Source organism: Sminthopsis crassicaudata, chromosome 3 (assembly GCF_048593235.1).
Source record: "Sminthopsis crassicaudata isolate SCR6 chromosome 3, ASM4859323v1, whole genome shotgun sequence".
NCBI classification, from domain to species: Eukaryota; Metazoa; Chordata; class Mammalia; order Dasyuromorphia; family Dasyuridae; genus Sminthopsis; species Sminthopsis crassicaudata.
Window position 1 is genome coordinate 262,926,819 of NC_133619.1, and position 14,989 is coordinate 262,941,807.

The 14,989-nt window shown below is 31.5% G+C and overlaps 1 protein-coding gene across 7 annotated transcripts in view; it reads right to left on the reverse strand.

The window, feature by feature from the left end:
• Positions 1-1,604: 1,604 nt before the first annotated feature.
• The window catches only part of ERG (ETS transcription factor ERG), a 130,575-nt gene continuing 117,190 nt past the window's right edge, over positions 1,605-14,989 (reverse strand). For all 7 annotated transcript variants that reach the window (XM_074300654.1, XM_074300653.1, XM_074300655.1 and 4 more), the window contains 4 exons: positions 8,806-8,871; positions 8,073-8,129; positions 7,465-7,512; positions 1,605-2,710 (listed from right to left, as the gene is read on the reverse strand). In XM_074300654.1, the coding sequence (XP_074156755.1) occupies positions 2,190-2,710; positions 7,465-7,512; positions 8,073-8,129; positions 8,806-8,871 (692 nt within the window). In that variant the 3' untranslated portion in view covers positions 1,605-2,189. The remainder of the gene's footprint in view (positions 2,711-7,464; positions 7,513-8,072; positions 8,130-8,805; positions 8,872-14,989) is intronic.

Consider the following 14,989-nt stretch of genomic DNA (forward strand, 5'->3'; position numbering starts at 1 on the left):
CACAACATAGAAATACTCACATTGATTTGATCATAAATCCATTGGTATATTGGATCTTGGAAACAGTGTCTACTGAACAAAACTACTAATAAATATGAAGTTAGAGGTTTCTAAACCCTAAACTCTGAGTTTAGCATTTAAACCCTAAATTAGGGTAAATCCTAAATTCCTGTGGCATAAAATTCAGAGGTAATCAGTTTACTTTAATAAAATGGGGAAAATGCAAATAACACATTAAAATGTTGCCCCCTACTGTTATAAACTGAGGAATAACAGGGTTTTTGGTTTGGTTTTTTTTTTTTTTTATGGTTATACATTTCATTTACTATTAATAATATAGTTTCTTTAAGTGCAGCAAGTTCTTCATGGTTCAATTAACATTTTATCATTATATTTAGAACCACCTAGTGATTTGCGATAGAGACAGAATTGAAATTTTTGCTTTGAAAATCACTCCTCATTTTAGACTTCTCTTTCCATTCTGTGCATGAGTACAAATTAGTATGCATGGCCAATCTGCCAATATAATGTTTGGTATGCCAGAGAGAAGATATGAACATCCTAGCAGCATGGGAACAAATAAGAAGAATTTGGTAGAAATTCTCAAAACTATGTGGTATAAAATGATTGTAAGGATTGGACCTTGATATAATTTCAGTCAAAAAGCATTTGCTTCCTTTCAATTTATTTCTTATTTTTTTAAGGGACAAAAAAATGAAGATTAACATTTTTAACCAGTTATGATAATGAAGCAAGTTGGTAACTAAAAATGCAGATAACTAAATAAATAAATCAGGCTAGGCCAAGCTTATTCTATTATGTACACTCTGCATTCTAAGTATTAATAACTTCATATTGTAAACATTAAGCATACTGAGTTAAAATTCAAGGCCACAATATTTCTGATTATCCAGTGTGTGTGTGTGTGTGTGTGTGTGTGTGTGTGTGTGTGTGTGTGTGTGAGTGTGTGTGTGTATGTGTGCTTGTCTTTGGTTGGCCGAGATCAACTCGTAGTGTATAAATGCATAAGTTATATAATTATTACATAATAAAGAGGAAAAACCTCACTGACTTGTATACTTCATTCTTACAAACGCACAGCATTTGTGACTCAAAAGGAAAAGTGATGTTCACTTCACCAAAACATCTGTGTGATTTCTGATAGTGACAGTCAGCAAGACTGTCTCTTACCTTATGCCCCAAGATAATGGTCCTGACTGTTTCTTCCAAATATCAGATAATTCCAGTTAATAATAATAAAAAGGAAAACTTTAAAAATGATGTGCAATCTGATTTATGAATTTCACACTACTTTTCCCTTTAAGATTAGCAGGGTCCTCTTTGTGTACTAGGAATGGCATAACACTGATAATATTTTATTTCATATCCTAATAAATCATTCTCCAAGGTCCAATGTTAACATTTTCAGTTTCTACTTGATTAAGCAGTTTTTTTCTCACTCTTTGTTGCCCTCTTCTTCTGCTTCTCTCTAATGTCCTGTTGCAGATGCAAGTTCTTGTTCTACAATCATACATTTGTCTTTTATACACATTCTTAGTCCTACTCTTTGGATCATAGGATTCTGAAATGATGAGGAGTCTTCACAGTTTGAAATAGCTCATAGCCCTCCATTTTGATTTTAATCAAAATAGCACGTGCCATTGTATTCCACACATTGGTTTCCACAATAAACCACTCTGAATCTGTGTATGAGTATGTATATAAATTCATATATACACATACCATATATGCATATACTTCTATTTTAAATACAGAGTTTAAAAATGAATTCATATATTGTATGTTAGATCAATATTGTTTATCCTAATATTGTAGTATAGTCCCAGTTAGCATGTGGATACCAAACTTTACACTAAAGTTTATAAACTTACTTAAACAACTTTTCTCTTGATTATAATCACTTCATGCTTCAACTTACATTGTCTTTCATGTTTGGTCCATATTACATTTTAGCTTAATCTTTGCTTTTTTAAGTATTAATTTTATTAATTCCCTGTCTCTAAAGGACTGTTTGATCTCTTTCTCCACCTCCCATTCTCACACCCAGTCTGAAATATAATCAACCTTTTTCATTCCTTTCATTCCACTTTTGATTTCATGTTCTTTCTAGTAGACTTTACAAAAATTCAATGGAAAATTTTACAATGTAGAGGAATGTCATTTTTCCTTTAGTAGTAAGTCCCCAAATGGGAAGGCATATGGCTGGCTGGAAGCCTGGTATTGGGGTAGATACTTCCAGTTGATGAATTCCAGTATGGATTAGGGGCAGAGAAGAAACTGGAAGATGTCACAGGCAAAGCAGGAGGATGAGGAGCAACAAAGTTCATCTTCTGAGGATGAGCATGATAGGAGCCCATATAAGGGAGGTCTGATGGATACTTGTACAAAGAAGACTCAGGAGGATGGGGCTGTAATGCCTGAGCAATTCCATGGAAGTCAAATTTATAAGCATAACGCTTGCCATGAACTTTAGTCATAATATTTTTGTCATAGTAGTAACGTAATGCACGACTAAGCTTATCATAGTTCATGTTGGGTTTGCTTTTGCGTTCTCCCCAGCGACGGGCAACTTCATCAGGGTCTGTCATCTTGAATTCTCCATTGGTGCCTTCCCAAGTGATGCAGTTGGAATTTGAGCTGTCCGATAGAAGCTCCAGAAGGAATTGCCAAAGCTGTATCTGTCCACTTCCTGGAGCAGAAGGAAAAAAAAATCAATGAGAATAAATCACATAAAAAATTTTCCCATTGGCTCTGTTTGTTGACATTCATGTTGATCTGCCTCATTCAAACTTCTCACAAAGTTGAGGGAACTCCTTGTTAGACTATGTTCAGACTTCTAACCAAAGTTTCGACTAAGATAGAATTTAACTTTCTCCCCAAACCTAGTTTTCTTCTAAACTCTACTAATTCTGTGATTCATAATCTTGTCATCATCCTTGTTTTTTTTAACATCTGTTTTTAAAACTTTGAGTTCCAAATTATCTGTTTATCTCCCCCCTTAATTAATCCCCATTAAGAAGTCACAGTATAACATAGTATAAGAAGACACTTCTATAAGACATGTTGTGAAAGAAAACATAGATTAACCCTCAAGAAAAAGAATATGCTTCTACCTGTATCCAGACACAATCAGTTCTTTTTCTGGGTATGGATAGCATTTTTCATCATAAGTCCTTCAGAGTAGTCATAGATCAGTTATATTGTTGAGAATAGCAAAGTCATTCATAGCTGATCATCCTACAACATTGCTATTATTTTGTATATAATATATTTCACTTTGCTTGGGTTCATGGTGTTCTTTCCAGGTTTTTCTGAGAGCATTCTGTATATCATTTCCCATAGAACAATAATATCCCATCATAATCACACCCCACAATTTATTCAGCCATTTCCCAATTGAGGGCATCCCCTTAATTTCCAAATTTTTGGTACCATCGTTGCTGCCTCATTCTCACATTGCTTATATTAGTCAGTTCTCAAATTTTTCATGTTCTCTTAACACAACATATCTTATATCTGATCTTGTCCTTCTACTCACATAGGAACCAGGTTAATTTAAGATCTCATCACATACTTAGATTATTATAATATCTTCCTAACTAGCCTTTCTTTCTCAAGCTTCTCCACATTCTTGTCTATCGTTCATACATATAGTCTATAGACAGATCTAGTCTATCTATTTATTGAGCTGACAACCTAAAGCGCAGATCTGACCATGTTACCCCTCTATTGAATAAATTAGTGTCTCCCTTTAGTCTCAAGGGTCAAATATAAATAACTCTGTTTAGCTTTGCAACCTGTTTCCCATTATATCTTTCTAGCTTCATCGTGTATAACTACCCATCCTATACTTAAGAATTCACCAACTGGCCCTTTTATGTTCCTCACATACAGCATTCTCTTTTCTCTGGACTTGCATTCTCCATTCTCCTATGCATGAAAACTTCTTTGAATCATACAATATATTTCTTCCTTCAAGATATGGCTCAAGTACAATTTTTTACATGAAATCTTTCCTACTTCTCCTTACTTGCCAGTAGTCTCCTTCCCTAACTATCTAATTAGATTTTTTTTCTTTATAACTATTCTGTATGCTCATATATTTACTTGTTATTTTGTGTCATGTGTTACATTTGTATCTCACAATTAGTACCATGTTTGGGCCATGGAAAGCATTTAATAGATGCCTGACAGAAAGTATACTTAAAAATATATTTGCAAATAAACAGGGAAAACATTTTACAGTTAAAGGTTCTGATAAAGACCTCATTTCCAAAATATATATATATATATATATATATATATATATATATATATATATATATATATATATATATATTGAATTGACTTTAATTTATAAGAAATCAAGCCATTCTCCAATTGATAAATGGTCAAAGAATATGACAGACAATTTTCAGATGATGAAATTGAAACTATTTCCATTCATATGAATGGGTGTTCCAAATCACTATTGATCAGAGAAATGCAAATTAAGACAATTCTGAAATACCACTACACACCTATCAGATTGGCTAAGATGACAGGAAAAGATAGTGACGAATGTGGGAAAACTGGGACACTGATGCATTGTTGGTGGAATTGTGAATGGATCCAGCCATTCTGTAAAGCAATTTGGAACTATGCTCAAAAAGTTATCAAACTGTGATACCCTTTGATCCAGCAGTACTACTGGGCTTATATCCCAAAGAGATCTTAAAGAAGGGAAAGGGACCTGTATGTATCAAAATGTTTGTGGCAGCCCTTTTTGTAGTGGCTAGAAACTGGAAATTGAATGGATGCCCATCAATAGGAGAATGGTTGGGTAAATTCTGGTATATGAATGTTATGGAATATTATTGTTTTGTAATAAATGACCAGCAGGATGAATCTCTACATGAACTGATGCTAAGTGAAATGAGCAAAACCGGGACATCATTATACACTTCAAAATAATACTGTATGAGGATGTATTCTGATAGAAGTGGATATCTTCAACAAAGAGAAGATCCAATTCAGCTCCAATTGATCAATGATTGACAGAATCAGATACACCCAGAGAAGGAACACTGGGAAATGAATGTGGACTACTTGCATTTTTGTTTTTCTTCCCAGGTTATTTTTACCTTCTGAATCCAATTTTTCTCATACAACAAGAGAACGGGTCTGCACACATATATTGTATCTAAGATATACTTTAACATATTTAATATGTATGAGACTGCCTGCCATCTAGGGGAGGAGATGGAGGAAGGGAAGGAAAAAGTTGGGAACAGAAGTGAGTGCAAGGGACAATGTTGTAAAAATTACCCATGCTTATGTTCTGTCAATAAAAAAGCTATAATAATAAAAAAAATTAGAAGTTCCTTGAAAAAAAATATATATATATATTTGCAAAGCCTTGACATTTTAGAGTCCTCGTTTTCTATTTTTTGTAAGAAAGAATGAAAAATTATAAATGGTAATAATCACATAATTCTATTTTTATTGTATCCAATAAAAATCAGTTGAAGTAAAGCAATGAAAATCAGTTTTAAGAAGTCAATATCTTAAAATTTGCAACATTTAATGGCAATAAATTCTAATATAATTCAAATTTATTATTTTTTACTTATTATTTATTATTATAGTTCTCTATCAGAGAGATTGTTTTATTATGAGTCTTTTGAAATTGTGGTTGTATGGAGTGTGTTGATCAGCATTACTAAGTCTTTAAAATTTGATTATCTTTACAATTTTATTGTTACACTATAGATTGATTTTCTGATTCTTTTCAGTTTTTTTTTTTATACAAGTTCATACAAATCTTTGTAGGTTTCTCTGGAACCATCTCCTTCCTCATTTATTATAATAAAATAGTATTCCATAGCATTCATATGCCATACATTTTTAAATTATTTCCCAGTTGATGAACAATCCCTCCATTTCTAATTCTTTGCCAATACAAAAAGAAGTTACAAGTAATTTTGTATAGTGGGTCTTTTTCCTCTTTCTCTGATTGCCTTGTAAATATAGCCCTAATTTGAGCATTGTTGGTTCAGAGTATGCACAATTTGATTGCCTCTTGAGCATTCTTTGAAATTGCATTCCACAATGATTGAACTAATTCATAGTCCACCAACATGTTGTACATAAAAATACTTACTTTCTGATATTTGGCTTATCATTTATCATGTTCTTTTTTTGTCATCTTAGCCAATATGATGTGTGTGAAGTGGTACTTGAGAATTGTTCTAATTTGCCTTTTATAAATTATTAGTGATTTTTAGCATTTTGTATATGACTACTAGTAGCTTGGACTTTTTTCTTTAAAAATTGCTTATCCATTCCTTTTGACTATTCATCATTTGGGAAATGGAGCATATTCTTGTAATTTCACTTAGATCCCAATGTGTTTAAAGATGAAATATTTGTCAAAGAAATTTATTACAAAGATTTATTCCCTCCTGTTTCCTTCTATTATTAATAATTGTAGCTGTATTGGTTTTGTTCAGGTAAAATCTTTTGAATTTCACACAATCAAAATTGTATCTTTTTTACTTCTAATTAACCTATTTCTTGTTTGGTCATAAACTCTTTCTCTATTCATGAATCTGCCAAGTAATTTGTTCCCTCCTCCACTAATCTGTTTATGATATCACTCTTTTCATGTGCCTATTTTGAACTTATCTTGGTATGTTCTGTGAAATCTTGGTCTATGTCTAATTTCTGCTAAACTACTTTCTGGTTTCCCCAAAAGCTTTTGTCAAATAGAGAGTTCTTCCTTTAATAGTTGGGATTTGGGGGTTTACCAAATAGTCAGGTTTCTGTGTTATTTGCTTCTGTATATTGTATCTCCAACTTGTTCTACTGATCAATCTCTCTATTTCTTACCCAGTACCAAATTACTTTGATGACTCTTCAATTCAAATTATAGGTTTGTAATATAGTTTCATATCTGGTAGAGCTAGGTCCCCTTCCTTTCCATTTTTTATTTATTCCCCTGATATACTTGACCTTTTATTCCATCATATGAATTTTTTTTCTAATTTTATAAAGCAATTTTTTGGTACTTTGATTGACATGGCACTGAAAGAGGTATTACTGTTTTTTTTTATTATTATATTGCCTTGGCCTATCCATGAGCAATTAATATTTCTCCAATGATGTATGTGTATTTTTATTTGTATGAAAAGTGTTTTAGTTCCAGAGAGCAAAATTTAAATGGGTAAAAATTTTCAGAGAGGCAAATTTGGGCTCAATATCAGAAAAACTTTCTTAACAATTTGAACTTCCCAAAAGTAGTATGGGCTATTTCAAGATAAGGTATTTTCCCTCTCCTTGAAATTCTTTAAGCAGAGGCCATATTATCACTATGTTTTAATGGGTGTTTGCTTCTGAAGTCCCTTCCAATATGTAAATTCTAATTCTTGTACAGAAAAACAAAAAATAGCACCCACATCTTACCAGGATTTGCAAGACGGCTACTTGTTGGTCCAAGAATCTGATATGGATCTATGCCAAAAGATAAAAGAAGAAAATAAATTATATGATAGCATAAATAAGGCTTTTTAATAAATAGTTCCATATAAATAAATAGTTCAATTAGTAAATAAGTATCATCTGCCCATGGAGTCCAGAGCACTGTGCTACATAATAGGGAAGGTAGATATAGATCATGATTCATTGTCAAGATCTACCCTTAAATGATGATATCTCTCAAAGTTCTATAGAAATTCTAGACATTAAAGATTTTTGAAATATCTGTTTTTTTCTTAAAATTTGTTTCTGGCAACTTGGAATTGTATTATAAAACTTTGGTTTGGTAACAGGATTAAAACTATTCACAAACTGTTTAATATTGCACTACTTGTAGAAAATTTGAGTATTTTTTAATTGCTTGTTTTGTGTATTTAGAATATTTAATTCACAACACAAAAATAGGACTAATGGGCTAGCTTTCATTTATAGAAATAATTCTCATGTATCAGACCTGTAATTTATTAATATTCTCAGGAAGCTGCTTACTTTTTCAAATATACTAAGATAATATCTTCTATTATACTGTAACATACCTAACTGGGGACGCTGCTCTTCTGTTTTGGGAACTGTTGAAGAAGATGGCTGAGTAACTAGGAGGGAAAAAAAATTAATTACCTATATTTTATGCTTGAGAACCACATTCAGACTTTCTTATAATAAATTCCTCCACTAAACTCAAGTAATCAAAGTCATTATGAATATCAAGGTACTGAGTTATTGTCATATGTCACCAAAGAAAGTAGAAATATAGGAAGAAATCTATGTTGAAAAAGATTTTCTTTATTGCCACATTGTAACCCTAGAAAATCTTTGCCTTAGTTTTTTCTCTACATTTTAATGACTCATTCTCATTTTGGAAAAGAATTCAGCCATTCAGTGTCTTTCTTTTTTCCCTTGGCTTTCTTCAGGCTCCATTGCTATCTCCTAGCCTGCTACATCATACCCAAGTCCCCTCCCCATCCCTTTCCATCACCTTTCTATGTGATGTTTTACCTCACTAAATTATAATCTCCCTGAAGTCAGAGACTGCCTCTCTTATTTAAAATTGTGCCTCCAGTGCTTAACAGAGTTTTTGGAATGTAATAACATTTTATCTACCCATTTACTGTCATATTAAAATGTAGAAATTATAGAAAGTAGTAGAGAGGAAATTAAGTAGGAAATTTTAAAACATGAGTGGACTTGGGAAATCTCTAGTTATTAAAATGATACTATGGAACTAAAGCACAAAGTTCTAAATCCATGTGAGAGGGGGATAAACTCTACCTTTTGACTGTGTAGGGTGACTATGACTTGTCCAGGTTGATCTCCTGGCTGCTTCATATGGTAAATCTATAAAGATCAATAAATTATCACCAATATTGACAATGTAGAAAATTTTAAATATGTACTCTGGTTTTACTTCTGTGCCTTATTAAAACTTATACCATATAAGAAAATTTAGTAATTTGTGGATATCACATTTCACTTATTTTTAAGTTATAATTATGAGGTAAAATGTTTAGAATTTTGTTGATGGGTACAAGGATTTAGTGATAACAACTCTGGTATTTTCCCCAAATTAATTTAAAAACATGTATTCCATTGAAAACTTTTATCTTTATAATAGTTATTTCTAGAAAGAAATACTCCCATTTTCCATTCATTTGTACTTTCCTTTGTTACAAAGAAAAACAATTAAGCAAAAGCATGAGATACCATGATCACAACTGATCATAATAACCATTCTGGAGGTATGTTTCATTATCCTATTCAACAGAATTATATTCATTATCTATTCAACACACCTTCAATAGTTTGAAAATTACCTCATTTGTCTTCCTTCCAGTTATCTTTTCATCTGTTATTGTCAACAAGCATTTATTAAGCACCTACTAAGAGCCACACATTGTGTTAAATGTTGAAGGTACAAAAATTAAAGGTTATCCTTGCTTTCCAGGAGCTTACAGTCTAATAATAGTACAATATGCAAAGAACTATATACATATAAGACACATACCAGATAAATGGGAAATAACTGAGAGCAGCATAAGCATTAAGAGAATCAGAAAAAAACTTTCTGTATAGAAGTTGAGATTTTTAGTCAAGATTTGAAGGGATTCCAGAAATTCCAGTAGTAAAGGCCACAAATAAAAATGCTTGGAATGAAGGGTTATAGTATCTTGTCCGAGGACCAATGTCATTGTACTGCAGAATGTAAATATGTATGGGGAAGGCATAAGGTAAGAAAACTGGAAAGATATGGAGTATAGGTTTTGAACACTAGGCAAAGGACTTTATATTTGATCCTGGAAGTGAGGAGGAATCACTAGAGTTTTTTAGGTAGAGGGATAAAATGATCAGACTTGCATTTTAGGAAATTAGTTTGACATCTAAGTAGAAGAACTTGAGTGGACAGAGACTTGTAGCAAGAAGGTCTACCAGCAAGCTATCACAATAGATCAAACATGTGATGATGAGGGCTTGTAAAAGGATGATGGCAGTATCAAAAGAGAAAAGAGACCATATATAAGAGATGTTACAAAATTTAAATAAATAAAATGTGGCACCTGAACAGATGTAGGGAGGAAGAGTGAGGAGTAGGGGATAATACCTTTTTTTGAACTTTGAATGACTAGAGAGGATGATGATGTTCATGTTAGTAAATTAAGAAAGTTAGAGAAAGGAGAGGATCTGGGGCAAAAATTCTGCTTTGGACATGTTGAGTTTAATATGTCTCTATACAACATCCATTTTGTGATTTCAGTAAGTATTTGAGACTGAAAGTGTGGGGAGAGACTAAGAGTAGCCAAATAAATCTGAGAATCCTCTGCATAGATAATTGAAACCATGGGAATTTATGAGAAGTCCAACTGATTATACTAATAAAAGGACAACGCTTGATCATAGGACAGAGTCTTTGGGGGACATCCACAGTTAATGGACATGACCTGGATTAAGGTCAGATAGAAATATAACCAGGAAAAAGCAATGTCTTGAAAACCTAGTGAGAGAGTATAAAGGAAAAGAAGGTAATCAATGAACTTTAGAAAAGTTAGCTGTAATAAATGTTTGAAAAATATTGAATGGGAATAGAAAAAAGTATACTCTTTTCTCAACTGTACATATCACCATCACAAAAATTGATTATGTTATAGAAAATAAAAATATCACAAAGAATTATAAAAAGCACAAATATTAAATTTATTTTTTCAGACTATAATGCAACAAAAACTATATTGAATTAAGAATAGGGAAATAAACATAAAATTACTTAGAAATTAAATAATGTAATCCTAATGAATGAGTGGGTTAAAGAACAAATCAAATGTAGAAATAATCAGTAACTTTATTAAAAAATAACTACAAGACATATGAAAATTTCTAAAACTTAGTCAAAGCAATACTTAAAGAAAATTTATCTCTTCTTGCATACATAGGTAAAAGAAAGAAAGAATGATCAATGAATTCAGCAAGCATCTGAAATACTAGAAAAAAAGCAAATAAAAATCCCCAATTAAACATCCAATTAAAATCATAAGAGAAATTAACAAAATTGTAAGAAAACCATTGAAAATTATGTTATGGAAAAACACAAAATTGATAAACCATTGGTTAACTTGATTTTTAAAAAAGAAAGAAAAACAAAATAATGGTATTAAAATTAAGATATAACTAAAGCAATTTTAAGGAATTAGTTTGTCCAATTATATGCAAGTGAAACTGATGAAACTGATTATCTAAATGGAATTAATGAGTATTTTAAAAAACATATAAACTGTCTGTAATAACAAAAAAGGAAATAAAATACTTAAGTAATTTTATCTTAGAAAAAAATTGAGCAAACCAAAAATGAAGTACCTAAGGGGAAAAAAAAAAAGACAAACAAACAAGATCTGATGGATTCACAAATGAATTCTATCAAACATTGAGAGAACAATTAACTCCAATAAAACTATTTTGGAAAATAGGCAAAGGAGGAGTTTTTAAAATTCCTTTTATGACAAAAATATGGTGCTGATATCTAAACCAAGAAGAGCAAAAACAAGTGAAAGAAAGCTATAGAACAATTTCCCTATATGGTTGCAAAGAATTTTAACAAAATGTCAGTGTGAAAATTATAGCAATATATCACCATATACTTTGACCAGGTGGAATTTATATTAGAAATGGAGGGCTGATTCCATATTAGGAAAATCAAAATAATTGACCAAATCAATAATCAAACCGACAGATTATAATTACCTCAAATGATGCAGAAAATTTTTTTGACAAAACACAACATTCTGTCTAAAATGCTACAAAGCTATGTTATAGGTGACCATCTGTCTCTATTCTCAGTAATACAATCATCCACAACTTCTCTGAAGGACTTATGATGAAAACTCCTATCCATACTCAGAGAAGGAACTGCTTTTATCTGAATACAGACTGAATCAGTCTCTCTTTCACTGTTTCTTCTTTTTTAAACTTAATTTTTCTTGAGGGTTTTTATTTTCATTTGGGTGGGAGATCTATTTTTTTTTTTTTGCTCCAGCTTGACTTTTATGGAAAAGTTTTACATAACTTCACAAGTGATTTCTTAATTGTGGGTAGGCATAAGGGAGAGAACCTAGAACTAGAAGATTTAGAATCAAATATAAATTTGTTGTTGTTGTTTTGAATGCAACTGGGGGGGTGTTGAATATTAAATAAATAAGGAAAAGAAAAAATAAATAACATGCTACAAAGCTTCGGGATCAATGGAACTTTCCTTAAAATTATAAGTAGTATCTTAAACCAACAGCAAAGTATTGTCTGTAATGAGGATAAACTAAAAATCTTCCTAATAAAATCATGTTTGAAGTAAGGATGCTCATTATCATCATCATTATTCAATATTTTACTAGAAATGCTATTTACAGTAATAAGATAAGAAAAATAACTTAAAGGAAATAGAATAGGCAATAAATAAACAAGACTGTGGTCTTTGTAGATGGTATGATGATATGCTTAGAGAATCAACTGATAACTAAAGAGTTAACTTTTAAAAGTTAACTAAAAAGTTAAACAACTAAGTTTAGGAAAGTAGCAGTATGTAAAATAAACCCATATAAATCATCATCATTTCCATATCTCCCCAAGAAAATCCAGCAGAAAGAGTTAAAAGTAGAAAGTCCAGTTAAAATAACTACAAATGTGATTCAACTATTCTGAAGAGCAATTTAAAACTCTGGCCAAAAGATTATAAGACTATGTATACCCTTTAACCCAGCAATACCACTACTAGCTATACCTCAAAAGAGATTTTTAAAAAAAGAAAAATAACCTATATGTGCAAGAATACTTATAGCAGTTCTTTTCTAGAGACAAAAAAATGGAAATTTAGAGGATGCCCATCAATTTGAGAATAGCTGAATAAATTGGGGTATGCATTTATAATGGAATATCATTGTGGTATAAGAAATGATGAGTAGGATGCTCTCCAAAAAATCTGGAAGATGAAAAGTGAAATGTACTGTGTAAAAGTAACAACAATATTGTTTTGGGAGTTTCTCCTCTTTCACTTCTTAGTATTTTATTTGTTTCAATTACATGTAAAGATAGTTTAACATTCATTTTTTAAGATTTTGAGTTCCAAATTTTTTCTTCCTTCATCCTTTCCTTCCCTCCTCCCTAAGACAGCAAACAATATGATAGGTTATACATGTACAATAATTTTAAACATACTTTTTTATATCAACCATACTGTGAAAGAAAAATCAGAACAAAAGGGGAAAAAAAAACAACCAAAAAGAAAAAAAAGGAAATTAGTGTGCTTTGATCTGCATTCAGTTTCTGTAGTTCTTTCTCTGGACTTAGATAGCATTTTCCATTCTAAATTTATTGGAATTGAGTTGTTCATTGCACAATCTTGGCAACAGCAATACTGTAAGATGATTAGCTCTGAATGACTTAGAATTATCCAAATGGAGAGTAAAAAAGCTCACTGAAGAAAATCATTCTTTAAAAATTAAACAATGGTAAGTGGAAGCGAATGATTTCATGAGACATCAAGAAATGATCAAATAAAATTTTAAAATGAAAAAATAGAAGAAGATGTGAAATTGTTCATTAGAAAAACAATTGACCTGGAAAATGGATCCCAAAAGAATTTAAGAAATATTGAACTGCTTGAAAGACATGATTTTAAAAAGCCTAGACATCATATTTCAAGAAATGATCAAGGAAAATTGCCTTGATATCCTAGAACCAAAGAGTAAAATAGAAACTGAAAGTATCCACAAATCACATTGAGAAAGATATTCTAAAATGAAAACCCTCTAGTATATCGTAGTCAAAGTTCAAAGCTCCCAGGCCAAGTAGAAAACACTTAAAGCAATCAGAAAGAAATAAGACAAATATCATGAAACCATTGTCAGGATTACATAGGATTTAGTAGTTTCTACATGAAAGGAATAGAGGGCTTGGAATATGATAATTTGAAGGGTGAAATAGCTAAGATCTCAACCAAGAATTATCGGCTCAATAAAACTGACCCTTTGTTGGGGTGGGATGTAGGAAGAGAGATGCATATTAAATTAAATTAAAGAGTTTTCAGAATTCCTAATTAAAAAAACAGAATTAAATTTAAAAATTGACAAATGCAAAACTGAAGAAAAACATAAAAAAAATAAATAGGAAAGAAAACAATAGGAGAATCAATATTGGTTAAACTGTTTATATTCCTACATGATAAGATGATGCTTGAAACTCTTAAGACTTTATTGCTATAGGGCAATTGACAGTATACATAGATGTTATTATTAGTTACTATGATGGGATAATATAAAAAAAATTAAGGGGTGAGAAAGAAGATTGCACTAGTTGAAGAGGGAAGGAATAGATAGAATGTAGTAGGTTATGTCACATAAAAGAGATGCAAAAGAGCTAATACAGTGGAAGGGAAGATGGAGAGGAAGAAGATAGTAGAGACCAGTGCTTGAACTTTACTTTCATCAAAATTGGCTCAAAGGGGAAATAATATACACAGCTGCATATAAACAACTATCTTACCCTAAAGGAAAGTATAAAGGGATGGCAACAAGAGAAGGGAGAGCAGGAATGTTAACAGAAGGGAAGGCAGATTAGGTAGGGGAGGAAGTGATCATAAGTAAAACACTGGAGTGAAGGAACAGGATGAAAGATGAGAAAAAGAAAGGATAAACAATGAGAAATGGAATGGAGGGAGATATTCAGTTATCAGAACTGTAAATGTGAATGAATTCATATCATTCACATTCACATAAAATGGAAGCAGATAGCAGAATGGATTAAAAACCAGAATCCTGCAAATTATTGTTTACAAGAAACACACTTATAGCAGAGACACACAGAGACTTAAAGGGCTAGAGCAAGATCTGTTATGCTTCAAACTGAAGCAAAACAAAACAAAAAAAAAAAAAAGTAAGGGTAGATTTCAGAAAAAGTAAAAGTAAAAAGAGATCTAATT